We start from the raw sequence: 19603 nt of genomic DNA, 5'->3' as shown, positions 1-19603 counted from the left end.
GGTGCAACAAATTCCTCAGAGTAGGCAGAACACATTGGCAGGGGAAGGAGATCAAATTTAGCTCCATCAGTAAATTTATTGATGAACCAATGCTGGCCGTTCGCTGTCAAGATGACCCTCTCCAGAAGACACAATTCCCCCAGCCCTTATTCAAGGCCTGGATCTCTCGAAGATTTCAGACACTTTTGGATGGAAAAAGATGACAATTGCACATTGGCTTCGACACCTTATGGATGGGACACCAGATCCGGCACACGACATCACGAAAGCGCCAACATTTGCGCAACACGTCCTCAGTGTTCTCAGTAACCTTTGGGACACACTCCAAGACAAAGAAAGTCATTCCGAAGTTCGAGAGATTTTGAAGGATGTTGCTTGCATACCTATGACTATCTCGAATGTACCTTCCATGAAGCGGCCCGGGATACGTACTTCCCTTATGCCGACATTTTTCATGACCTTCCCATCGTTAAACAAGAACTTCTCGTGGAATCCCGCACAGTGCGGGTGTTGCAGTATTCGGGAGTGCAGAAACGGTGCGACATCGACTCACTCATAACACAGTCAGTCACTAGGGATATGACCTTACCATCTTTGCTAAGACCCCTCACAGATTGAACAGTGATGATAGATGGAATGTCATGGACCTAGCGAGATACATTAGAACATCTCCCCAGGAAGATGTGACTCATGTGATGGATATGAAATTCTTCCCTTGCAGTAATGGTGAAAGACATCATATCAAAGAGATCTTTGCATCTACAGAGATCAACCGGGCACTCAGATTGCCTGTAGTCAAATGTGACTCCTGGAATTCAAACAGTGAGGAAGGTATGTCGTGAACTATTTGATGTTTTATGTCACACTAACCAAACATCGCAAAGCACTATTCCTCACTAGACAAGGGCTGCGCGAATACCCTACAATAGAGAAACTCATCACCATCACATCATCCGAATCCAATTGTTCTGCTAGACAAGCTGCGTGGTCGTCTCTTTGTGGACCATCATATGAAACAGAGCTTGAAGAGCATTTCGATCCGTCAAGGTTCCCTTCGCACGCATTCATCCCCGGTGTCAGAGATGGACAGCCTTGTCAGTTCTTCCACCATGAGGTCTGTTAACCACTGTTTCATAAAGACACTGGGCACGCGTAGCTGATTCCATGATTTGAAAGGTATTTTCGGATGCAAATTGGGCAATTTTTGGCTTTGGCCATCTGGACGACAAGAGGATCATTGCAAAGCTGCAGATTCAAGAAGGCCCTACCGCTGAAACACTACTTCAAGTTCTTGAATCGAAGCCGCCAGGTAACCCAGAGAGAGCAAAGAAGTGGTTCAAGTTTCTTGCTGAAAAAGGTGAGCAATCAATTTTGTGATACCGGAGCTTTCATTCATGCTGATAAGATGTCCAGTTTTCTCAACAGAAACATTTGAAAAGATTGCAGACCTCAAGATTGTTCCTATAGAGGTATCGTACGAGAAGCCACAATCCAACGGCGTCTCTTATGAACATGTGCCACCCCGCGAGTGCTGTCTGGAGTCAACATCATACCCATCAGGCCACCTCTACCGGCGGTTATTCAAGTTTGTTGACTTTGGGCTCAGTGCCAATGCTTTCTTGGAATATTGTCGTGTCAGAAAGACCCTGGATGCATTGACATTGTTGAAGGTCTCCTCAAGTGTCCACAAAAGTTCCGTGAGATGGCTGGGGACGAGGAGAGGTGCATATCGCTTTTGGAACCTTGATTCATAGTACTAACATGCTGCAGCTACTTGGCCGAGCTGCGTCTGATCGCGAAGGGTCATAAGTCACTTCCTTCAAACATCGAGGGGGAACTGCGTGATGCCCAAATTTTCTTGGGATATTGATGGGGGAAGAGCAATGATGGGCGTAGCCAAGAGGCAGACACGTTTAAACTTTGCAAGGCCGAAGAAGTATTGGTCGCGGTGTGGGTACAACAAGTGCAGCGGAGTGAAGTCAATCTACTACACAGTTGGGTCTTTGCTGCCTGCTGCCTTGCTTGGGAACAAGTGCATTCGACCCTTAAGGGGATTGCTACTGGGGAAAATACTAGTCTCTGTCTAAAGCGACCCTATAGGATGAAAGATCCGCAAAAGTGGATGAAACGGATAGGATGTGAAACATACAGATTCGTCGGATAGAGCAGATGATACTTGCGGATCGGACGGGATGCAAATCAAAATCGAAGGAAGTTCATTAAAGGTTGGATGGATAGTGGGTATAAGTCAAAGCGATCTTTTTGTAAGGTGCAGGAAAAGTGGGAGGAAGTTACATCCAGTAAGTATTTTCCGAAACCCTCCATGCTTATAGGGTACAGTATGTTCAAGGAACATAGATATATAGGTAGCGAGTCTAGACCGTGCCATAAGCTATCCGAAAAATACTGGAGTGTGAGAGGATATGTCTGTGTTCTGTCAGTAACAAGAAAATGCATGTGAGTACGTACCAATGAGATAGAATGGATGTGGACAGGACGGATGCGGCGGATGCACAAGCTATAGGGGGAGATCTGAAGGTATCCGCATGTCATCCGAAAAGCAGATGTGTATCGGATGGAATGGATAGGTGTCAGATGGACGTCGGATGGATGCCTGATGCATTGGAAAAGTGGTGGATACGAGCCTAGCGTAGGGATACTCCCTACAGCGGATGACATGGAAGACCTTTTGACTTTTGGTGATTGTATCTATATTGCTCCTTGGGAGGAGCTACTAGAAAGTAAGTTTTCCATTCTTCCTGGAACTGTCTTACATATCCCGAGCAGAGTTCTACTTGGATATGGGTGTCAAATCTTTGAGCTCTTGCATCAAACACACCGTAGATCCGGACAAGGAGATGCTGCACACATCAAGGGCTCAGGCCCTTCGATCTTCTATCATCGACAAGATACCTATCTTCCTCCACGAGTTCAATGAACAGTGCTTTAGAGAGGGGATGCGCCTTCTACACTGGCATGATGAGACTCAATTCTTTGTACAAGCTTGTTGCAAACTTGATGTCACGAAGAGATTGGATTTCATACATGCAACTGGATCTCGGGAATGGGAGGCGCACCCCACCGATCTCTCTGCTGAGATCCAAATCAAAGATGGTGTAAATGTGTTGTGGATCAAGGAGCTGAAGGCTGACAGTTACGAGTATGTGGTGCTCTGTTCCGCTCAAGATGCATGCTCATCAGTTTTAGTATTGCAGCAGCTTTGTGCTGTCTGCTTTTTTCTATGTATAAAAAGAACAATGTGATGTCGCTTGTGACCATCCTTGACACAGACATCAACATCCTGAGGCGCCGTGGTTACGATGGTGAGGCCGTTGTCATGATCTAGCTATAGGATGTGGCGCTGATCACATGTTTAGTCGACAGAATCCATCGAGACTATCTTGAAATGTGTAAGGTTAGCTAGTTGTTTTGGCCCCCAACACTGGACTCTTTCGGGGCTCACCTCTTGGTTTAACAGATCAGGCCAGTGGAAGTCAACCAATGAGACCTCATCGATAAAGTACTCGCCCGTTACTCTCACACTTGACTGTCTGCCTTGTCTTGCTCACAGGACCAACACAGGCGGATACTACGCCTGGTAACACCGGCGATTCGGATGATCCATATAAAAATTACAATGTGAATCTCGTGGTTCGTCATGCAATGGCACTAGTACTGATGTCGATGCACAGCAGGAAATTGAACTCGTCGACGTCAGTACTCTCACACTTGACTGTTTGCCTCGTCTTGCTCACAGGACAATGATAGATAGAAACTACAAAGCCTCCACGTACTAATAACATTGCTGATGATGTGCCCAATAATGCATGCAACAATTCTGTCAAGGTGAAACTCATGATTCATCATGCAGTGGCATAGCCAGTACTGATGATTAGCACTTGTAATATTGCCAGCCGGAATCATCTAGTTCCCCCCATTTGTCCAGGTTTTGACACTTTTTAGGATTGTGCACCCCCCCGGGCACCCCAAATGCAGGTCCTTTTTCCGTTGTGCTCGCCCAAACACACCTGTGACAACCACAGGCAACCCACCAATGCTGGATGGGAAATGCCAAGAAAGAAAGGAAGATGAGGAAATCAATCAGGATGTCATATACAATCACCTCATCATGGGCCATTCATTCGTGGATGACCAGCCCGGCACTGGCAAACAAAGAAGGATGAAGGAAAACACCGAGATGATACCCTGCCGACGTGCACACGCTATTGCCCGATAATGCAGCATCCTCCGCCGGCCTCAACAGTAAAGGAAAGCACATGGGACGGGCAATGCGTGTTCGATGAAAGAAACCCACTGGAAATGATCCGCTCAGCACTAGCAAAGAAGACAAGGGTAAAGGAAAGCAGCAAGATGAACCTCCTACCGATGCGTGCACCTCATTGCCTGATGACCCTGCATCATCCGCTAACCTCGACAGTGAAGGAAACCTCTCAAAACAGTAAATGTGTGGTCAGCGGAAGGATTCTGCCAGGGAGGCAGATGCCTTGCGCAATCCCCTGGTGAGTTCAGCTCTATCTTCTAACACGCTTTCATTCTTACAAGAGATGAAAATAACAGGGACATGTTGTAGTTGGTGATGAAAATTCGGAAAACAAAGGTTGCTGGTACCAGTTCTTCAATGATATCTGTCACCCCTTTTGACACTAAGAGGATTCTTAGTGCAAGGACGTCTGCTGGACTTCATACGTGCTTCATTTGTATCATTCTTTCATTTTGAAACTTTTCTTTTCCGCTGGAGTTGAAGTCATCATGCTTCAACACGTTATCTTATGTTTAGCTTTGTAACTACATTCTGTCGCGATTACTGTAGTATTTCACTCGATTCAGCACCCCCTGTGACGTGTGACACACTACACCATTTCATCACCTGGCTTTCCCAATAAGTCAGGATATCTGGAAAAATTCACGTCTATGCACTTAGACTCAAAGGGAGAGCACAAGATAAGGCAAAGTAAATTCTATAACGACGATGACAAACAAATACTATAATGACGGCGGCAACAAACAAAGGCTTATTTGGGTAAAAAACCCCACAGGGGTTTTAGGCTGAAACAGACTGTAAGGACCTAGCAGAAAGGACAAGTATGAGCTGTGTATCCCGAAAATTAAGGAGCCCGTCAACGCAGCAAGCACATGCTTGTCCCCCAACCAAAAGGAGAAAGGCGATGTAGAAAACTTACCGAAAGTTAACGTGGCGGAGGTATGGCATAGCACATGAATGGTTCTAAGATTGGCGTATCTTGAAGATAGGGTGCAAGCACCACAGCATGTTGTCAAAGATAGAGTATGAAAGCATCGCTACTCCAGCACCCCATCATTTTGTCGCTGTCGAAAGGTACGCCACGGAGAAGGTACTCCAAAGTGCCACCAATTCTAATTCCATGCCCTTTTAGCGCTCCAGTCCCTAGTTGATCTCTGGCGGATTGCAGACAGGTGAGAAATGTGGACTTCGTCAAAGGCTGCAGACCTCCCACATGACACCAACTGAAGACAGCGGCAGAAGGGGGAGGTTGATTAATGGTGAGGTGCTGTTGGAGAGCTACTTGGGGATCAACTAGTCCAGACTGCGCGGCCCAATAAACGTCCTCCCCAGTTGCGGATGTCTTGGTCCACAGCAAGCCAAAGACTACTACTCTGAAACTGTTCTGATCTTGGTTGTAATGAATGTCACGGAATTTGATGTAGGCACTGGGGTCGGTGTGGAAGCTGACAAGAGAAGGTACCGTAAACTCCCCTGTGCAAGCAATGGTAAAAAATGAAGTGGTCAGACATGCGAAAACGGCAGCGTGTAGCGGCTTTGACAGATCCAGGACACTCCGGATTTTGATGATGAGCTCCACTGTGAAAGGAGTGCACTTTGGACGCTTGGAGGATGGAGGGGCCAACTTTGCAGCGCCAGTCAGTGCGAGGGATGATTCGGCATGATTTGGTAGCCAAGGTGCTCCATGAAGGAGATGCCAGGCGCGAACTGCGTAAAAGTAATTCTCGAGCGTGGCACCTGCATACACTGCACAGGCCGCAACAAAGGCTAGAAGTAGAACGGGTGGCACTGGACAGTGCTGATCTTCAGAAATGCCCCGAGTATCGCAAAATACGTGGTATGCTAAGGGCCCTGATCCGTAAGTTTCATGTGTGCTGGAAGCATGAGAATGAGAGATGATGAGGAGAATTCTATCAAGGTCGGCCTTGGAGACTGGAACTGGCGCTCCAGCACGATCCGTGCCTGAGTGCTTGGTTGCAGGTACCCATAATCGCAAGCGATCGCGTGCTAGGCAATGCGGACGAAGAGGTGATAGCAAAGGTGTCAAACTGGCGGCATATGGATGCGGTGGACCTGTGGGTGCGGGCAACAGTAAGGGAGTGGAATTAGCAAAACATGGAGCGCCGACAGCGCGTGGCCTCATAGCTGAGAGCAGTGTGACTGCGGGAAGTCTCACTTCTTCTCCGGTCAACCAAGCTTGCAAATGACTAGCCACTGTGTCCATTTGTGAAGTGCCTGGGTTAGACGGCGGGATGAGGAATTTTTCGAGATCCCCAGGGAGAGGAATGGGTGGGAGCAAGAAATGCCTCGGGGGGAAGACACCTCTGGAAGGCCCGTCTGCTGGATTGTCTTGGCTGGGGACATAGCGGAGATGGAAAGAGGAGAAATTGTCTTGGGAATCGAGGAGATGTTGGACCCTTCTGAAAACAATGTTGGTGGCCCTATTGCGACTCCGTCCATTGCGCCAACCATCAACGACGCCCTTATTGTCACAATAGACCCTGAAGTGAGACTGAACTTCTGGAATAGGCCCGCAGGAGGGCATGGATGAGAAGTTCGAAACCGGTGGCCTCTGCCCAGCCAATGTCCCATTCTCCATTGAGTGTCTGCCATCCTGGCCATAGGTACCAGGCACGCCAATGCCCATCGATAACAATTCCAACTCTGACAGTGGTGCTGGCGTCTAAGAAGGCCCGAGCATCGACGAGTTGAACTGGGTGTGGGATTGACCGACCGACGAAAGGTAGAGAGAGTTGTTTAGACCACCACTTGAGGTCTTCGTTGAGATGACGGACAGAGTGATGTGGCATGAATGGACTCGCACTACAGACTCCAAGCATACTTTCGAGTGAGGTGATGTACGCTCGTCCAGCGGGAAGCACGAGGCAGGCATGAAGAAGTTTCCCATGCAGCTTCTGAACATTGAGTAGTACATGGGTGACGTCCAAAGACCATGCTGTGATGGTGGCAGAGTATCTCCTTTTTTCCTTCCACCAGCGCCACTGTGAGCGACGTGAGGCACCACAGTAAACCGATGTACACAACTTGAAAGCTGAACAAGGTGTCCTTTGTCGGTTCCCAAGGTATATCGAGATCGGAGGACGTGCGGTTAATGTCGCAGAAGTCAAAAGTGAATTCACTATCACTTTCATGCGAGCGAACTGAAGATTCAGATAAGTCGCGGAGCGGGAAACCGCAGTCTTCAGCAAACTCATCAAATGAACTGTCACTAAATTCGTCACCTTTGTACCATAGACGACCACCATTCTGAAGCTGGCCTGTTCGGGCCAGGCAAGTATGAACCAACAAACGCTGATGATTGTAAGTAATGAGATGCTCTTTGCGGATGCGGAAAAACAGGTGGTCATCGACCCATTTGACAATCAGTCCAAGACCTTGTGCTCGCAATAAGTCGACCCAGCATCAGCAACGTGACCATAAGCCCCGGCTGATGGCCCCATGCCAAAGGCGGTACAGGTGTCAATGCAGAAGGCATCCTCCGACAAACGGACCACTGTTGCTGGCCACTGCAAAGGGTGTAACGGAACAGTGCGATAAGCTTCAGCCATGTCCCGTGTGGCACCTTGAGAGCCTGGTGGTAGACCACGGATGATGGTACAGACTGTGTCGAATGTCCCCCATGTACACGGGAAATCATCGGAGTTAACCATGGAATTAATGGATGGTAATGGATGAGCCAGGGACAGAATATCAGGGAAAGAGAAGTTTTGAATGACACAATATTTTCCAGCTTTGCCAGCTTTGGGAATGATTGATATGGGTGAGGATTGGAAGGGTCCCAGGGCGTCCACAAGTTGCAGGCGAGTGAAAGGACCGATGTACTGACCGGTTTGCAGCTCGCGAGACAAAATGGCTGAGAACACATCCTGATATTGATGAACTGAAGTACTATTAGGTGGGGTTTGAGTGGAGTGCAGCAAAGGCAGGTGCAGATTGAAACCTGCACGTAAACCAAGCGGGATATCCGGGTAGCGATCGAGTAGATCATGAGAGTGAAGCAAATGTTCCCAGGAGGAAGAATTATAAGGTGTGATCGGCCGCAACTTTCTGTGCTTGAGAACAATGCTGAGATCCGTGTGTGGTGGAAGGACAACCGGTGCAAATGTGTCGTTCATTGTGTGAGCGATTGCTGCATCCACGACTCCTCTGCCAGTCGAGGCAGAGTGGCTGGTTGTTGGAACATAATAGTAGCTGTTTGTTGACTCTGTTGGTGAGCACAGGGTGGGACTTGCTCCAGAGACACTCGGCGGTGCAGTCGATGAAGCTGTGGGTGTGACTCCCCAAACAAATGGCGCACACAGTGGGAGAGAGCTGTCCATGTGCGCCATCCTGAAAACCCAGGTAATGATTCGAAGCATTGGGATCGCGAGAGGACTGAGTTTGTGTAGATTGCCCAGGCAAAGCTGAGCGCTTACGATCTGCAGTATGCTGCGACTGTGAAGATCCCGGAGAACATCCCTTAAGTAAAAAATCGGCTACTAGGTAAATAATGGAGATAATCATCGCTTGGGATGTCCGAGCTACCTCGTGGTTCGCTAGAAATGTACGCAGGACATGCGGTCGATCGTCCGTGATATGTATGGGGATATGTGAGAGTAAATCGGTCCGAGCCGCTTAAGGCAACGTAATAGGGAGTTTGAAAGGTAAAAGTACTGTATCTGTCAAATAAACCAAAGAAGAATATACTATGCACCAGTGAACAAGGATTTATGGATATGGGGTTCGACTGATTTTTCGGCTGGGCACACTACTAAAGCTTCCCCTGCATGTGGTCTTTGTCTTCGATGGCCTGAGCCGCCTGCCAGACAAGGGTCGAACAATCAGACACAGCCCCCACTGGCTCACCCGCGACTTCCAGCGCATGCTGGAGTTGTTTGGCTTTCAGTGGACCGAGGTAAGTTTTGCTCACCTCACCTCATGAGACTGTTGTCTCACCACTCCCCAGGCCCGAGTGAAGCCGAAGCCGAATTGGCTGCCATGAACACCCATGGTGTTATCGACGCCGTGATGACCGAGGACAGTGATGTTCTGATCTTCGGAGCTGTGTGCATAATTAGAACGTATGCCGTCATGTTTTTCTCATGCTTTTGCCATTGATTTGTCGCAGTGCGAAGAATGACAAGGACTATCTCAATGTTCAAGTGTATACGGAGGATGGTCTCGAGCATGGTGCCTCCTTGACCTGAGGAGATCGGCTGCTCATTGCCCTCCTGGTGGGCGGAGACTATGATAGAGGGGTGCCTGGTTGTGGAATTGAGATTGCTCACAAGGTTGCTATGTGCAGCAGAATTGGCGAGAATATGCTCTGCGCATTCCTGTCTATGCCGCCGGAGGAGTTCTCTGAGCGTGCGGAGGACCTCGTCGATGAACTACGCACTATGCTCACCAATGACCCCTACCATGACCTCAAGCGTCGGTATAAGGCTGTCGCAGATTGTATCCCATGCGATTTTCCACGTCGTGCAGTGATCGACAAATATGTCCATCCTCCGACATCTTTTTCAGCCGCGGAGAATGTGCTACTGGACGTGTCGTCCTCCCAGCCACATCTTGCAGACCTTGCAGACTTCTGCAGGCTGCAGTTGGGCTGGGACGATGATGCCATCATTGACAAGATGCACGGGAGTGTGTGGGAGGGTGCATGTCTCCGCACCATATGCAAGGTAGGCGGCACATGTGGTTCAATTTTTATAGACTCTAACTCGTGTTTTAGTTGCCCCGTCAGCATGCGGACCACACAGACCGCCGGCCGGTGTTCAAAATAATTGCTCGTGGAACGTTGATGGCATTGCGGCATGATATCGCTATTTATAATATCAAAGTCGATGGTCGGTGGTTGGCACACAACACTCTAGGCAACTCAGCTCAAGGGAAATTCTCTCCCTCGTACATGCGTCTTCCGGCAACAATACTGGATCATATGGCTCCCCAAGTAGTGCAGCAGTATATTAGTGCCTAGTGCAATCAATTGTCGTTTCCTAATCTAAATAGTGTGAAATGTGAAATGTGAAATTGTCATTAACTAGTTAGAGGCCCCTGACAATGATCTCCGTCCCGAAATTTTGAACTACCTTTGTGCCACACTCACTCGTTCGTGTTCACAAAGTATGGCACGACTCAAGAAGGATTCCGCGAAAGCCCCCCAGCTGCCAGACACTGCTCAGAAGAAAGCTGGGCGAAAGACGAGATCAGCTGCTGCGAAGACAGCTTTAGCAGACGTCCAAAAGTGTAAGGAACATGGAATAAAAACTCACCTTCAGGCAAATAACACAAGGATGAACTATGCCGGGCATGTTCGGCGTGGACGGGAATGGTTGGCAAGCCATTTCGAAACCCCGAGCTGTTCTGCTGTCAGCGAGACTTGGAGGGGTGACACGTCTGAAAACTCACTCATTCTGTTGCCTGCAACTGCCGAAATACATGCCGACAATGACGTGTATGAGGACCCGGCCTTCAAATATGCATTTGAGAGCATCCCGAACAGATGCTCTGACAAAGCACTGGCGCTCTTCATGTCCCTGAAAGGGTTCCACGAGAACCTCAGCAAAACTACTGTCAAGAGCATCCGTTCGGCATTTAAGAAGCTGTGGGAGCTATCGTGAGTATTATCGTACACAAATTAGAGCATACGAGCACTGACTTACATTTTAGAGATGGTGATACCTATCGTGGCAAATGGCACTTCAATGAGGCGAAGCAGCGCTGGGAAGGAAACCCTGCTGATTCTGCAGACATTTATGATGTGCTGTCATCCATCAAGCATAAGGCAAGTGCCGAGGGAGGAGATCGCACTCACTCAATGGCAATGACGAAGGACTACATGGATCGGGCATTCCGATGGCACCAGGCTGTGTGTCCACTCGAGATTGCACTACAGATGATTCAGAAGGTGATGAGTGGTGCTCGGCCTTCGGATATGCACCTGGACTTGGAAATGAGGACAAAACTTACTCGCCATCTTGAACAAGTCACGTTCGCATCGAACGGATGGACGTTATGGACAAGGTGAGATCTGATTAGCTTTTCCGCAGCACGTGCGCGATCTAACTTGCCCGCAGGTGTTTTGAGCTTGTAAAGTTGCAAAGAAAGGATATCTCACTTGATACCACTATTTTGGATGGGGTGCTCGGCGTGTACCTTGCAAACGAGACACTCACGCTGAGTAAATGCACATCATACTTCGAGATCTTTCTCGCTCACCGGAAAGGATGGCAAAAGAAGGTGGACAAGGGCCAATGGGAAGCAGATCTGAGATGTGAGTTGCTCACATTAAATCGAAGCCGGATGACTAAATGACCTCACCACTGGCAGCAAATCACTACAAGATTTATCCACGCCCCAACATGCCAGCCTGCGACAATTTCTTCTGGATGTTAGTTTGGATCAAGTGGCTTGAATCATTTCACTACGGGCGAACTCTCCAGCCGAACGACTTCATTTTTCCTGCGATGAGTGCAAATGGTGTTGTGCATCCTGGACAGCCAATCTCTCACGATACGGTACAAAAATGGATCAATGAGTCAACCGCTGGCGCTGGCATCCGTGGTAACTTCTCAACTCACTGCTTTCGTCGGGGAGGTGCGCAATATTGGTTCATGTTTGCTCCAGTGGGCCAGCGGTGGACACTTGCTAAAGTTCGTTGGTGGGGGGGATGGGCTGATGGCGAGCAGGTATGTCTCATGTTCTTATGACTGACACTTGACTGATGCAGCATTTTTTTCTCATTGTGTCTATTTTCAGCGTGATACACTCGTTCGCTACCTCCTCGACGAACTACATGCATATGAGACTGACTACAGTGATGCCCTTGCCCCCATCTCCCGCGGTGCTGATGCCTCCCTTGCTGGCGAACATGCTCTCGCCAGACCAGCATCGACAGAAGAGCTTCGCATGGTGCACGCATCCGTTTCAGCAGATGTCAACTCCCTTCGCAATGACATGCGCTCCCTAACGAGTGTTGTAGCACAGGCTGCCTGCACCACAGTAATCGCTCTCCAGCGTCTCGATTCAGGCCCCCGCTTCACCAACGTCTCTGAGTGTGCCTCCCGCACACCAACTCCACCTGTCAGAGACATATGTGCGAGAGCCGAACAGCCAGTTTTACCCAGGCCCGTCGTCAGCCACACTCTCCCTACCACCGAGCCATCCATCCGCACCTCGTCACAACAACTCTGCACCACGCTGCCCATCAGCATCACTCGGGCTTCAAGTACCCAGAAACTCCCAACACCTGGCCTTGTGATCCCTCGGGTCCCAGTCTCTCGTCCCAACGGAACCACCAGCCCGAAGCACAACTCCTGGAAGGAGATTGTCGAACACTGGCTTGTTGGCGATCGAGACCGAGGACTGACAACGCCACTGAAGGACTGGCCAAGGCACTGGTACCAAGGTGCAAATAGACGGTTTGCATCAAAGTACCACCAACGTGCAACAATCGCGCTAGAGTTCATTAATCAGTAAGTCCCTGCACTGGTATCTACACTGCCGGCACTGCTAACCCTCTGTTTCGGCTCCAGGTACGAGTCGAACGAGGCACGCTTCCTCGCAGCCTATCCAGAGGCCGAGCTAGGGCACACGCAACTTCTGAAGGCTGTGAACAAGGCACGCGCTGCACGAGGGGACCGTATCTCTCGCAACAAGTGATACCGGTCCCGTTTTTACTACATACTATCATTGCCTTTCAGTGCTTTCACTGCTTCGCTACGACGTTTCACTGCTTTGGCTGACTCTGTACATTCCACACTCACTGCCTACTACTTAGTAGCATACTACTGATACTCTACCTTACCACTCGCCGTCGCTAATCATGCCCGCACCCCACTCGCGTTTGTTCCGTCCTGCCAGCGCATTTGTTGAAACGCTCTGTTTTTTTCAACCAAAACTCACGCCTGTCACACAAACTGGTCATGTGCCAGCGAGGTCAGCGAATCCCGCCTCGAAAAGGGAATTGATCGTGGTCACGTGCTCTCGCTTGGTGTTTTGGCTGAGCGCCACCGTAAATTTCTCGACATAAGTATGTATGTTGCTCGGGCTCACAAGGACGAATGATGTCACGCGTTGTGTGACAGTCGCGTGACAAACGTATGCACCGACGAGCGCTTCAGAACTAGTATCAGCACATCTTCATGTCCGAATCATCCTCCCCTCCTCAAAGGCAACCTGAAGATGGTCATACGTTCGCCCGAGTAATACAGGTCCGTGCGATAACTGACTAGGATTCTACATCCGCTCAGGTTAGTCTTGACAGTTCATGATCAATAAAGCTGCCAGTGGGTCAATCAAGGAGCTCGATGGACTATGCAGCATTGCACAGCATTGGAAACCAGAACAACTTGTCATGCTACTCCCAGTCTTCTATTACCACCTTGATCCAGCTCGCATCCCCGATGTGGTCACTTCGAGGGACGTGAGGAGCATCATGCTCGCAAGATACTCCCTTAAAGGAGTGCTAGTCACGCTGAACCGCCTCGATTCCCCAAAGGAATTGACGCAGGCACTACAGACCATTGCTGACCACCTTGTATCCAATTGGCATCCCTGTCATCTCTGGGTCAATTTCTTTTATCGTAACTTCTTCGCCTCCAGCAACCCCACTCGCCTGCCGGGTCTTCTCATAACTAGATCAGAAGCGCTAAAGCTAGTTGTTAACATGCTGATGCGCATGGGGTTAATCGGCGACTCGAAAACACCACAGTCATTGATCAACACACCATCTCTACACCCCGTTATCTCGCAGTTGTGGTGTATGGCTGTCACCTCAAAGGACAACGACTTTCTCGCCGAGGCTGACAAGGTAATGGGCAGCAAGGAACAGGGGGCATTCCAGGAACACATGTCATACGTGGTGCAGACATGCCTGGATGTCGACCATCCTTCTTTTACGTCCACCCTTATTCATGTCGCTGGAGGCATTAAAGCCACGGCTTCTATTGCCTCCAAATATATCAGAAATATCCGATGTCTGTACAGGAAGAAGGTTCTTTCTGGACAAAGCATCGACGATACCACTCCATGCGATTCTGTTTTCGGGTTGCCTCGTTGGCAAATAATGCTCATAAATTGCTTCGGGAATTGTGCAACCCTACTATTCGTTACCAGCCAACAGAACTGCGCCTTGCGGGAGGCCTACATCGATCGCAACCTCGTGGCCCTCATTACCTACACCCTTCGTGATCTATGTCAACTCTCTTTAACCCTGAAGCACGATGACTTCGCCAAACATGTCAAGAAGGCATTTGAGGATGCTTTAGGTTACATTGCGTTACTCATGGGAGGTCCTGTGGATGATCTTGTGGCCGTTATATGTCAGGCCCTTCGGGCGCGTTTCCTCCCTACCGTCCTTCAGGCTCATACCTGCATTCCTGGCGCGGATGCGGCGGAATGCCTTAATGCATTGTTAATTACTGCTCTTCGCTCATACCTCACGTTCGACAAGGTCTTGCGGATCGCTGGGAGCGAGCTTGAAGCTGATGAGAAATCGCTAGATGCGATTGCTCAGAGCGACACAGACCTACTACAAGCCTGGAACCTGTTCAAGAAAGACGTTCGACGTTACTTGGACCTTAGAAGCCAGATACCCGCGGCGTCGATCTTCTTCGATCGTCAGTGTGCTGCTGTGCATGTGAGCGAACCATATCACTTGTCCAGACTGTTGCTAATCAGCCACCGATGCTGCAGAACAGTGATGAATGGCATCCGCAGTGGGATCTATTCCAGTGTGCCAGGTGCACGGTTGCGAGGTATTGTTCTAGACAATGCCAGAACATAGATTGGGATCAGGGCCATCGAATGGCATGCAAGTACCTCAAAGCTGCCATTGGCGCGTCTCCCTACATCATGCGACATATTTTGCATACTGAGACGCATTCACAGGTCCAAATGCCTCACGATATGTCAGGAGAAGCCTATTTCTTTTGGCCAAGATTGAAGATGCTGAAATTCAATCCCATCAAGAGTTCATATCTCAGCTGTCGGTGACCGCTCAGGCAGAGCACCCAGAATTCCAAGATTGTCTTGTTCTCGAGATCGATCCTGTTGCAGAGGGCCCTGCAGATAAATTCAAATTCAAGCCGGTGTCCAACTATCTTCATATCTTCCCGGAGGCATCGGAACGTCCATGGCAAGCCGCAGGCAAGTGGCGCCAATCTGCAGGACTGCATAGCCTTCGCCTGCCGCCTGTGATGCGTATTCACGAGGGATATGAGATAACGGATAAACCTAATTTGCTCTTCAGCCCATCGACGGCCCTCAGGATGGCGTTTAAAGAGCACGGATTAGATGCTCGTGTCAATGACGGCGCCTCGAGTGTTTATTATACCGGGAGTTCCTTGTGATTGTGATTGTACTGCGCTTCGTCTGCTGCCGTGCTGTTGTAATAGTTTTGCCTCCGATTTCCGTCTGCTGTGCCTGCTCGCTATCTCGAGACCCAATGTTATGATGCTGTCTTTTGTTTTACCATTGATTGTATACCAAATTGCGCCGTAGATAGCCTATGGTACTTATGAAACGTCTTTTTTTATCACAACGCACACATAACGAAACAGCTGATGAAATGCATGGAGGATGCAATCGTGACAGCTCACTAGCAATGAAGTTTGCAGGACTTGCCTTCGTTTACCATCCGATGCAGCAACAGGAGATGAGGCTGAAGGTGCCAACCAGTAATGAAAGAGGGCTTTTGTCTGGATGTGCTCGTTATCTGTTCATTGTAACAGGGAGGCGTCCACATGTACATCTAACTGAAGGCAAGACCATCATTGTGCTTGTAAGTCCGATTATGTCGTTGTACGCAGCGAGAACGAGAAACGCGATTACGAAGGGGAATAGTTAGATCGTGAAGGATAGAGCAGATCAGAGTCGATGGACAAGGATACTGAGAACGTGTCGGTCCAGATACTTTGGATCAAAAACAGCGGGTGAATTCGATACTGTACTGTACGAGACGATACATGCTATAAATACGAGTGAAAGATAAATGAGAATATTGGTCCTTGGAATGGCGGGGGCGAGCGCATTCGGGTGGTAATGTGGCAGTTGATGTGGTGTGTGCAGCGGCACGTGGTTGAGTTCAGGCGAGAGAGTGGAGAGCTCAGCTCACACTCATCCCTGAAAGGAATGACTTGGCCTGCTAGCTATAAAACAATCAGCGGTCAAGAAAAATGACTGGTCATGTAGAACGAACTTCCGAGAAAACCTACGTGCGATTGGAGGTAGAAGTCGCACACAGCGGAATTGCCGACTCCGTTATCCGGCAACGAATCCTGCAGGGCAGTTGCAAACCTGTCCGCTTCGTTGCTAGAAAAGCGTCCAAAATCAGGTAGACATGGGGAGGTAGTTGAGCAATATCATACCTGTTCTTCAACAAAGCAATGACCGTTGCTAGACTAACCCACCTTCGATGCCCTCGATTTCGTCTTTCCCCGCGATCAGGGTGCGAGATTCCAGCCGAGATGACGCAGCCTGATCAATAGAAACGTTGATGGCTGCAATGAGTGACTTGGTAGAAAAGAAGCAGAGGAGCTCAGCGAGTTTGCTGCAGACTGCAGTAAGACAGACCCCCGCAATTGCCTAGAGTTGCCTGCGCGGAGGCAGGACACAATCCTCGCAGCACATCAGAACAGCAAGACAAACCATCTACATGACTGCTGTAAGGTGAACCTGCAAAGAAAAGTCGCACAATGGCCGTTGGCACATACTTCCACTTACTGAAAATTTCGGGCGCCCGTCAACCGAACTACAAAACTCGCAAGGTAGCAATGCAAGTGAAATCATAGCGACAAGAACTGTCAGTTAAGAGAGTGTGGCAACCTACCATAACATACGAGAACCGTGACGCGTACTTCGTGACGCATCTCGCTCGGCGGTCCAACCATAGGTGTAAGTACTCGCTCGCTCTCACTCGATTACAGTCGTTTGCAATGACTTTTTATTAGCTCAAGAAAAATACCTTATTTTGGCTATGTTTTCCACTTTCGTACCATGGACAATATGTACAAACACATGTTGCGCGTTTTCGCAACTGAAAAGTCATACGCACTGTACTCACTTGAGGCTTGAACCTTCTACTTGCGAGCTTGCAAACTATGCAGACGGCAGACTATTCAGACATTTATTTTCTACAGAACCCTCTCGTGGCCACTAAATTGAGTGTTGGGGATATATGCAGTAGTGCAACTCTCCAATCCGCATCCACAATACAGACACAACTCATTACCATACTCGAAAAAATTGTACCAGCCCCCATGTATAACTGAGCATTGACAGGAAGAACTGAACTGATTCAACCTGCAGGTATGGGTATGTTGTGTAATCCGCTTCCCTAACACTTACCTCCAGCAGCTCTTCATTCAATGAACTGGTGCGAATGAGCATCCGAGCCATACCTACCATGTCGGTGAGTCAGGGGTTAAATACAGGACACAAACTACTCATACTCACGCAGTAACTCCCATCATAGCAGGTTCTGCACGGTTTATCATTGAAGCACATGAAAGGACAGTGTCCACTCTCAGGGGCAGTGGCAGGTATTGATGCTGCAGATATTGATGCTGTCAAAGCAGCAACAACCGCGAGGACAAAGGATAAACGCATTGCAATGTTTGTAAGCATGTGATATGAGAGTAAATAGATCTGAAGGGGACAGTAGCAAGACGGCTTGCTTTTATATGATGAATATTGTTATTTATGGCGATGTAGGACCTACCTATGGCCATCGTTTCGAACAGATGATATCTGCAATGCCAGCAGATTGCCACCTGAGATCTCCAAAATGCCAGCTCGAATCCGCATGACGCCATAGCTTGTTGGGCGCACATCACTGCCGGATTATGTACTTCCTAACATCTCGTATCGCCTCTGCATGCTGTCACGTAGTACACATCTGCTTATATGTCAAGTCTACATACCTCAGCAGGCGCGAAGGAACGTCTATCTTCCCTTGATTAGTCTGGCTAGGGGAGGCTACAGCAGGCAAGGACTTTGAGAAGCCGCTGTTTTGACCTCTGCGCGGATATCCAGGTTGTACTGTATCGACCAGTATTTGATCTGACAGATTGCTATAGTTGCGTACGGATGAGCTCAGGAGCTACTTTCATCATGCCTTTTACGATTGCGCCGCAGCGTGCTATCTTGATCAATTTTGTCGCCCCCACATTTGTCCAGCTTGCTCCACGATTTTCCGTGGACAGTTTATTACCAACACACCCGTCTAATTCCCGCCCTCTGAGCTTCCCACTTTCTCGCCCGCCCGCTTTGTGCCCGCCGAAATTTTCGCCTGCTCACCAGTTAGTATCCAGTCGTTATTTACCTCGACTTTCATAATTTACTGATTGAACTCGACTGTCACGCGTATTACTACACCTCGCACTTTAGAATACCGATTCAAATGGTAGTACTGGCACTGCTGTTAACATCAGCCAATATTGACATCCAGACAGCGGATTCGAGCCGACATTGGCTTTGCTTCGCAAGGACGTATTTTATTCCACGTCACATTGCCAATAGACCTTGCTTCACAAGTTATGATCGGACCGTCTGTATGAACTAAGTTCTCGAGATCTCAGGTGGCATTCTGCTGGCATCGCAGATATCGAAAGCGGATTTCAGGTGGATAGGTTCTTCCTACATCGCCACAGAGAACAATATTCAGTACATAAAAGTAAGTCGTCTTCCTACTGTCCCCTTGAGATTTAATTGATCCCATTCACAAACAATGCGTTTATCCTTTGTCCTCGCCGGTATTGCTACTTTGACAGCATCAATATCTGCAGCACCAGTACCTGCCAGTGACGCTGCCAGTGACCACTGACCAGTGTCCTTTGTTTTGCGATTATACTGAACAGTGTTGCCTAGGGCAGCAGGCGTCCTTGTCATAGTAATGCAAGAAAATGCTGTGATTGCAGGGGTAGTGGTGATGCATTTGTCTTACAACTGTAGGCCTGCAAATACTGATGCATCATAGCAGTATAGGGTGATGTATCCATGATGCATTCAGGATGCATCCACATTCGATGCATCATGCACTTGCCTGCCTCCCGCATTGCACGGTTACAATACCTCGGTTATTTTAGGCACCTCCCGCTCACCGCCCTTGGCCATTTTAGGACTGATGCATTATGCACCTGCACGCCTCCCGCTTCTCACCACCCTCTTAGGACTAATGCATTACTATGCATCTGTACACCTCCCACCTCCCACCGCCCTCGCCTATTTTAGGACTGATGCATTATGCACCTGCATGCCTCCCACCTCTCACCACCCTCTTAGGACTAATGCATTACTATGCACCTGCACACCTCCCGC

The 19603-nt window shown here is 48.9% G+C and overlaps 3 protein-coding genes across 3 annotated transcripts; 2 read left to right on the top strand and 1 right to left on the bottom strand.

Moving 5' to 3' along the window:
* Positions 1–10410: 10410 nt before the first annotated feature.
* On the top strand, positions 10411–12946 carry EDB91DRAFT_1059784 (uncharacterized protein; the record flags this gene model as incomplete). The annotated part of the gene is made up of 7 exons (XM_041314278.1): positions 10411–10901; positions 10955–11308; positions 11362–11558; positions 11615–11973; positions 12044–12286; positions 12341–12759; positions 12820–12946. The coding sequence occupies 7 exons, from the start codon at positions 10411–10413 to the stop codon at positions 12944–12946; spliced, it is 2190 nt and encodes a 729-aa protein (XP_041172810.1).
* A 378-nt stretch (positions 12947–13324) lies between these two features.
* EDB91DRAFT_1158982 (uncharacterized protein) lies at positions 13325–15827 on the top strand. Its single transcript, XM_041319723.1, has 4 exons — positions 13325–13497; positions 13551–14924; positions 14981–15122; positions 15176–15827. The coding sequence occupies exons 1-4, from the start codon at positions 13429–13431 to the stop codon at positions 15634–15636; spliced, it is 2046 nt and encodes a 681-aa protein (XP_041172809.1). The 5' UTR covers positions 13325–13428; the 3' UTR covers positions 15637–15827.
* A 1742-nt stretch (positions 15828–17569) lies between these two features.
* Positions 17570–17970, bottom strand: EDB91DRAFT_1158970 (uncharacterized protein; the record flags this gene model as incomplete). The annotated part of the gene is made up of 3 exons (XM_041319722.1): positions 17760–17970; positions 17642–17696; positions 17570–17593 (listed from the first exon to the last, which is right to left on the bottom strand). Coding segments are annotated over exons 1-3 (213 nt in total), but the record flags the coding sequence as incomplete, so codon positions are not given.
* Between the last annotated feature and the right edge of the window lie 1633 nt (positions 17971–19603).

The sequence above is a fragment of the Suillus paluster genome (genome assembly GCF_016628075.1).
Source record: "Suillus paluster strain FC165 chromosome Unknown EDB91scaffold_75, whole genome shotgun sequence".
Taxonomy (NCBI): Eukaryota; Fungi; Basidiomycota; class Agaricomycetes; order Boletales; family Suillaceae; genus Suillus; species Suillus paluster.
The sequence above is the reverse complement of the archived record's forward strand: the minus strand, read 5'-3'. Positions and strand labels throughout refer to the sequence as shown.

What these genes read in the sequence shown, in the direction of transcription:
- EDB91DRAFT_1158982 (XM_041319723.1), top strand. Translation starts at nt 13,429, where the DNA reads ATGTCCGAATCATCCTCCCCTCCTCAAAGGCAACCTGAAGATGGTCAT. An exon ending in CGTTCGCCCGAGTAATACAG is followed by an intron (nt 13,498 to 13,550) that starts GTCCGTGCGATA and finishes TAGTCTTGACAG; the next exon opens with TTCATGATCAATAAAGCTGC. An exon ending in GTCAGTGTGCTGCTGTGCAT is followed by an intron (nt 14,925 to 14,980) that starts GTGAGCGAACCA and finishes CCGATGCTGCAG; the next exon opens with AACAGTGATGAATGGCATCC.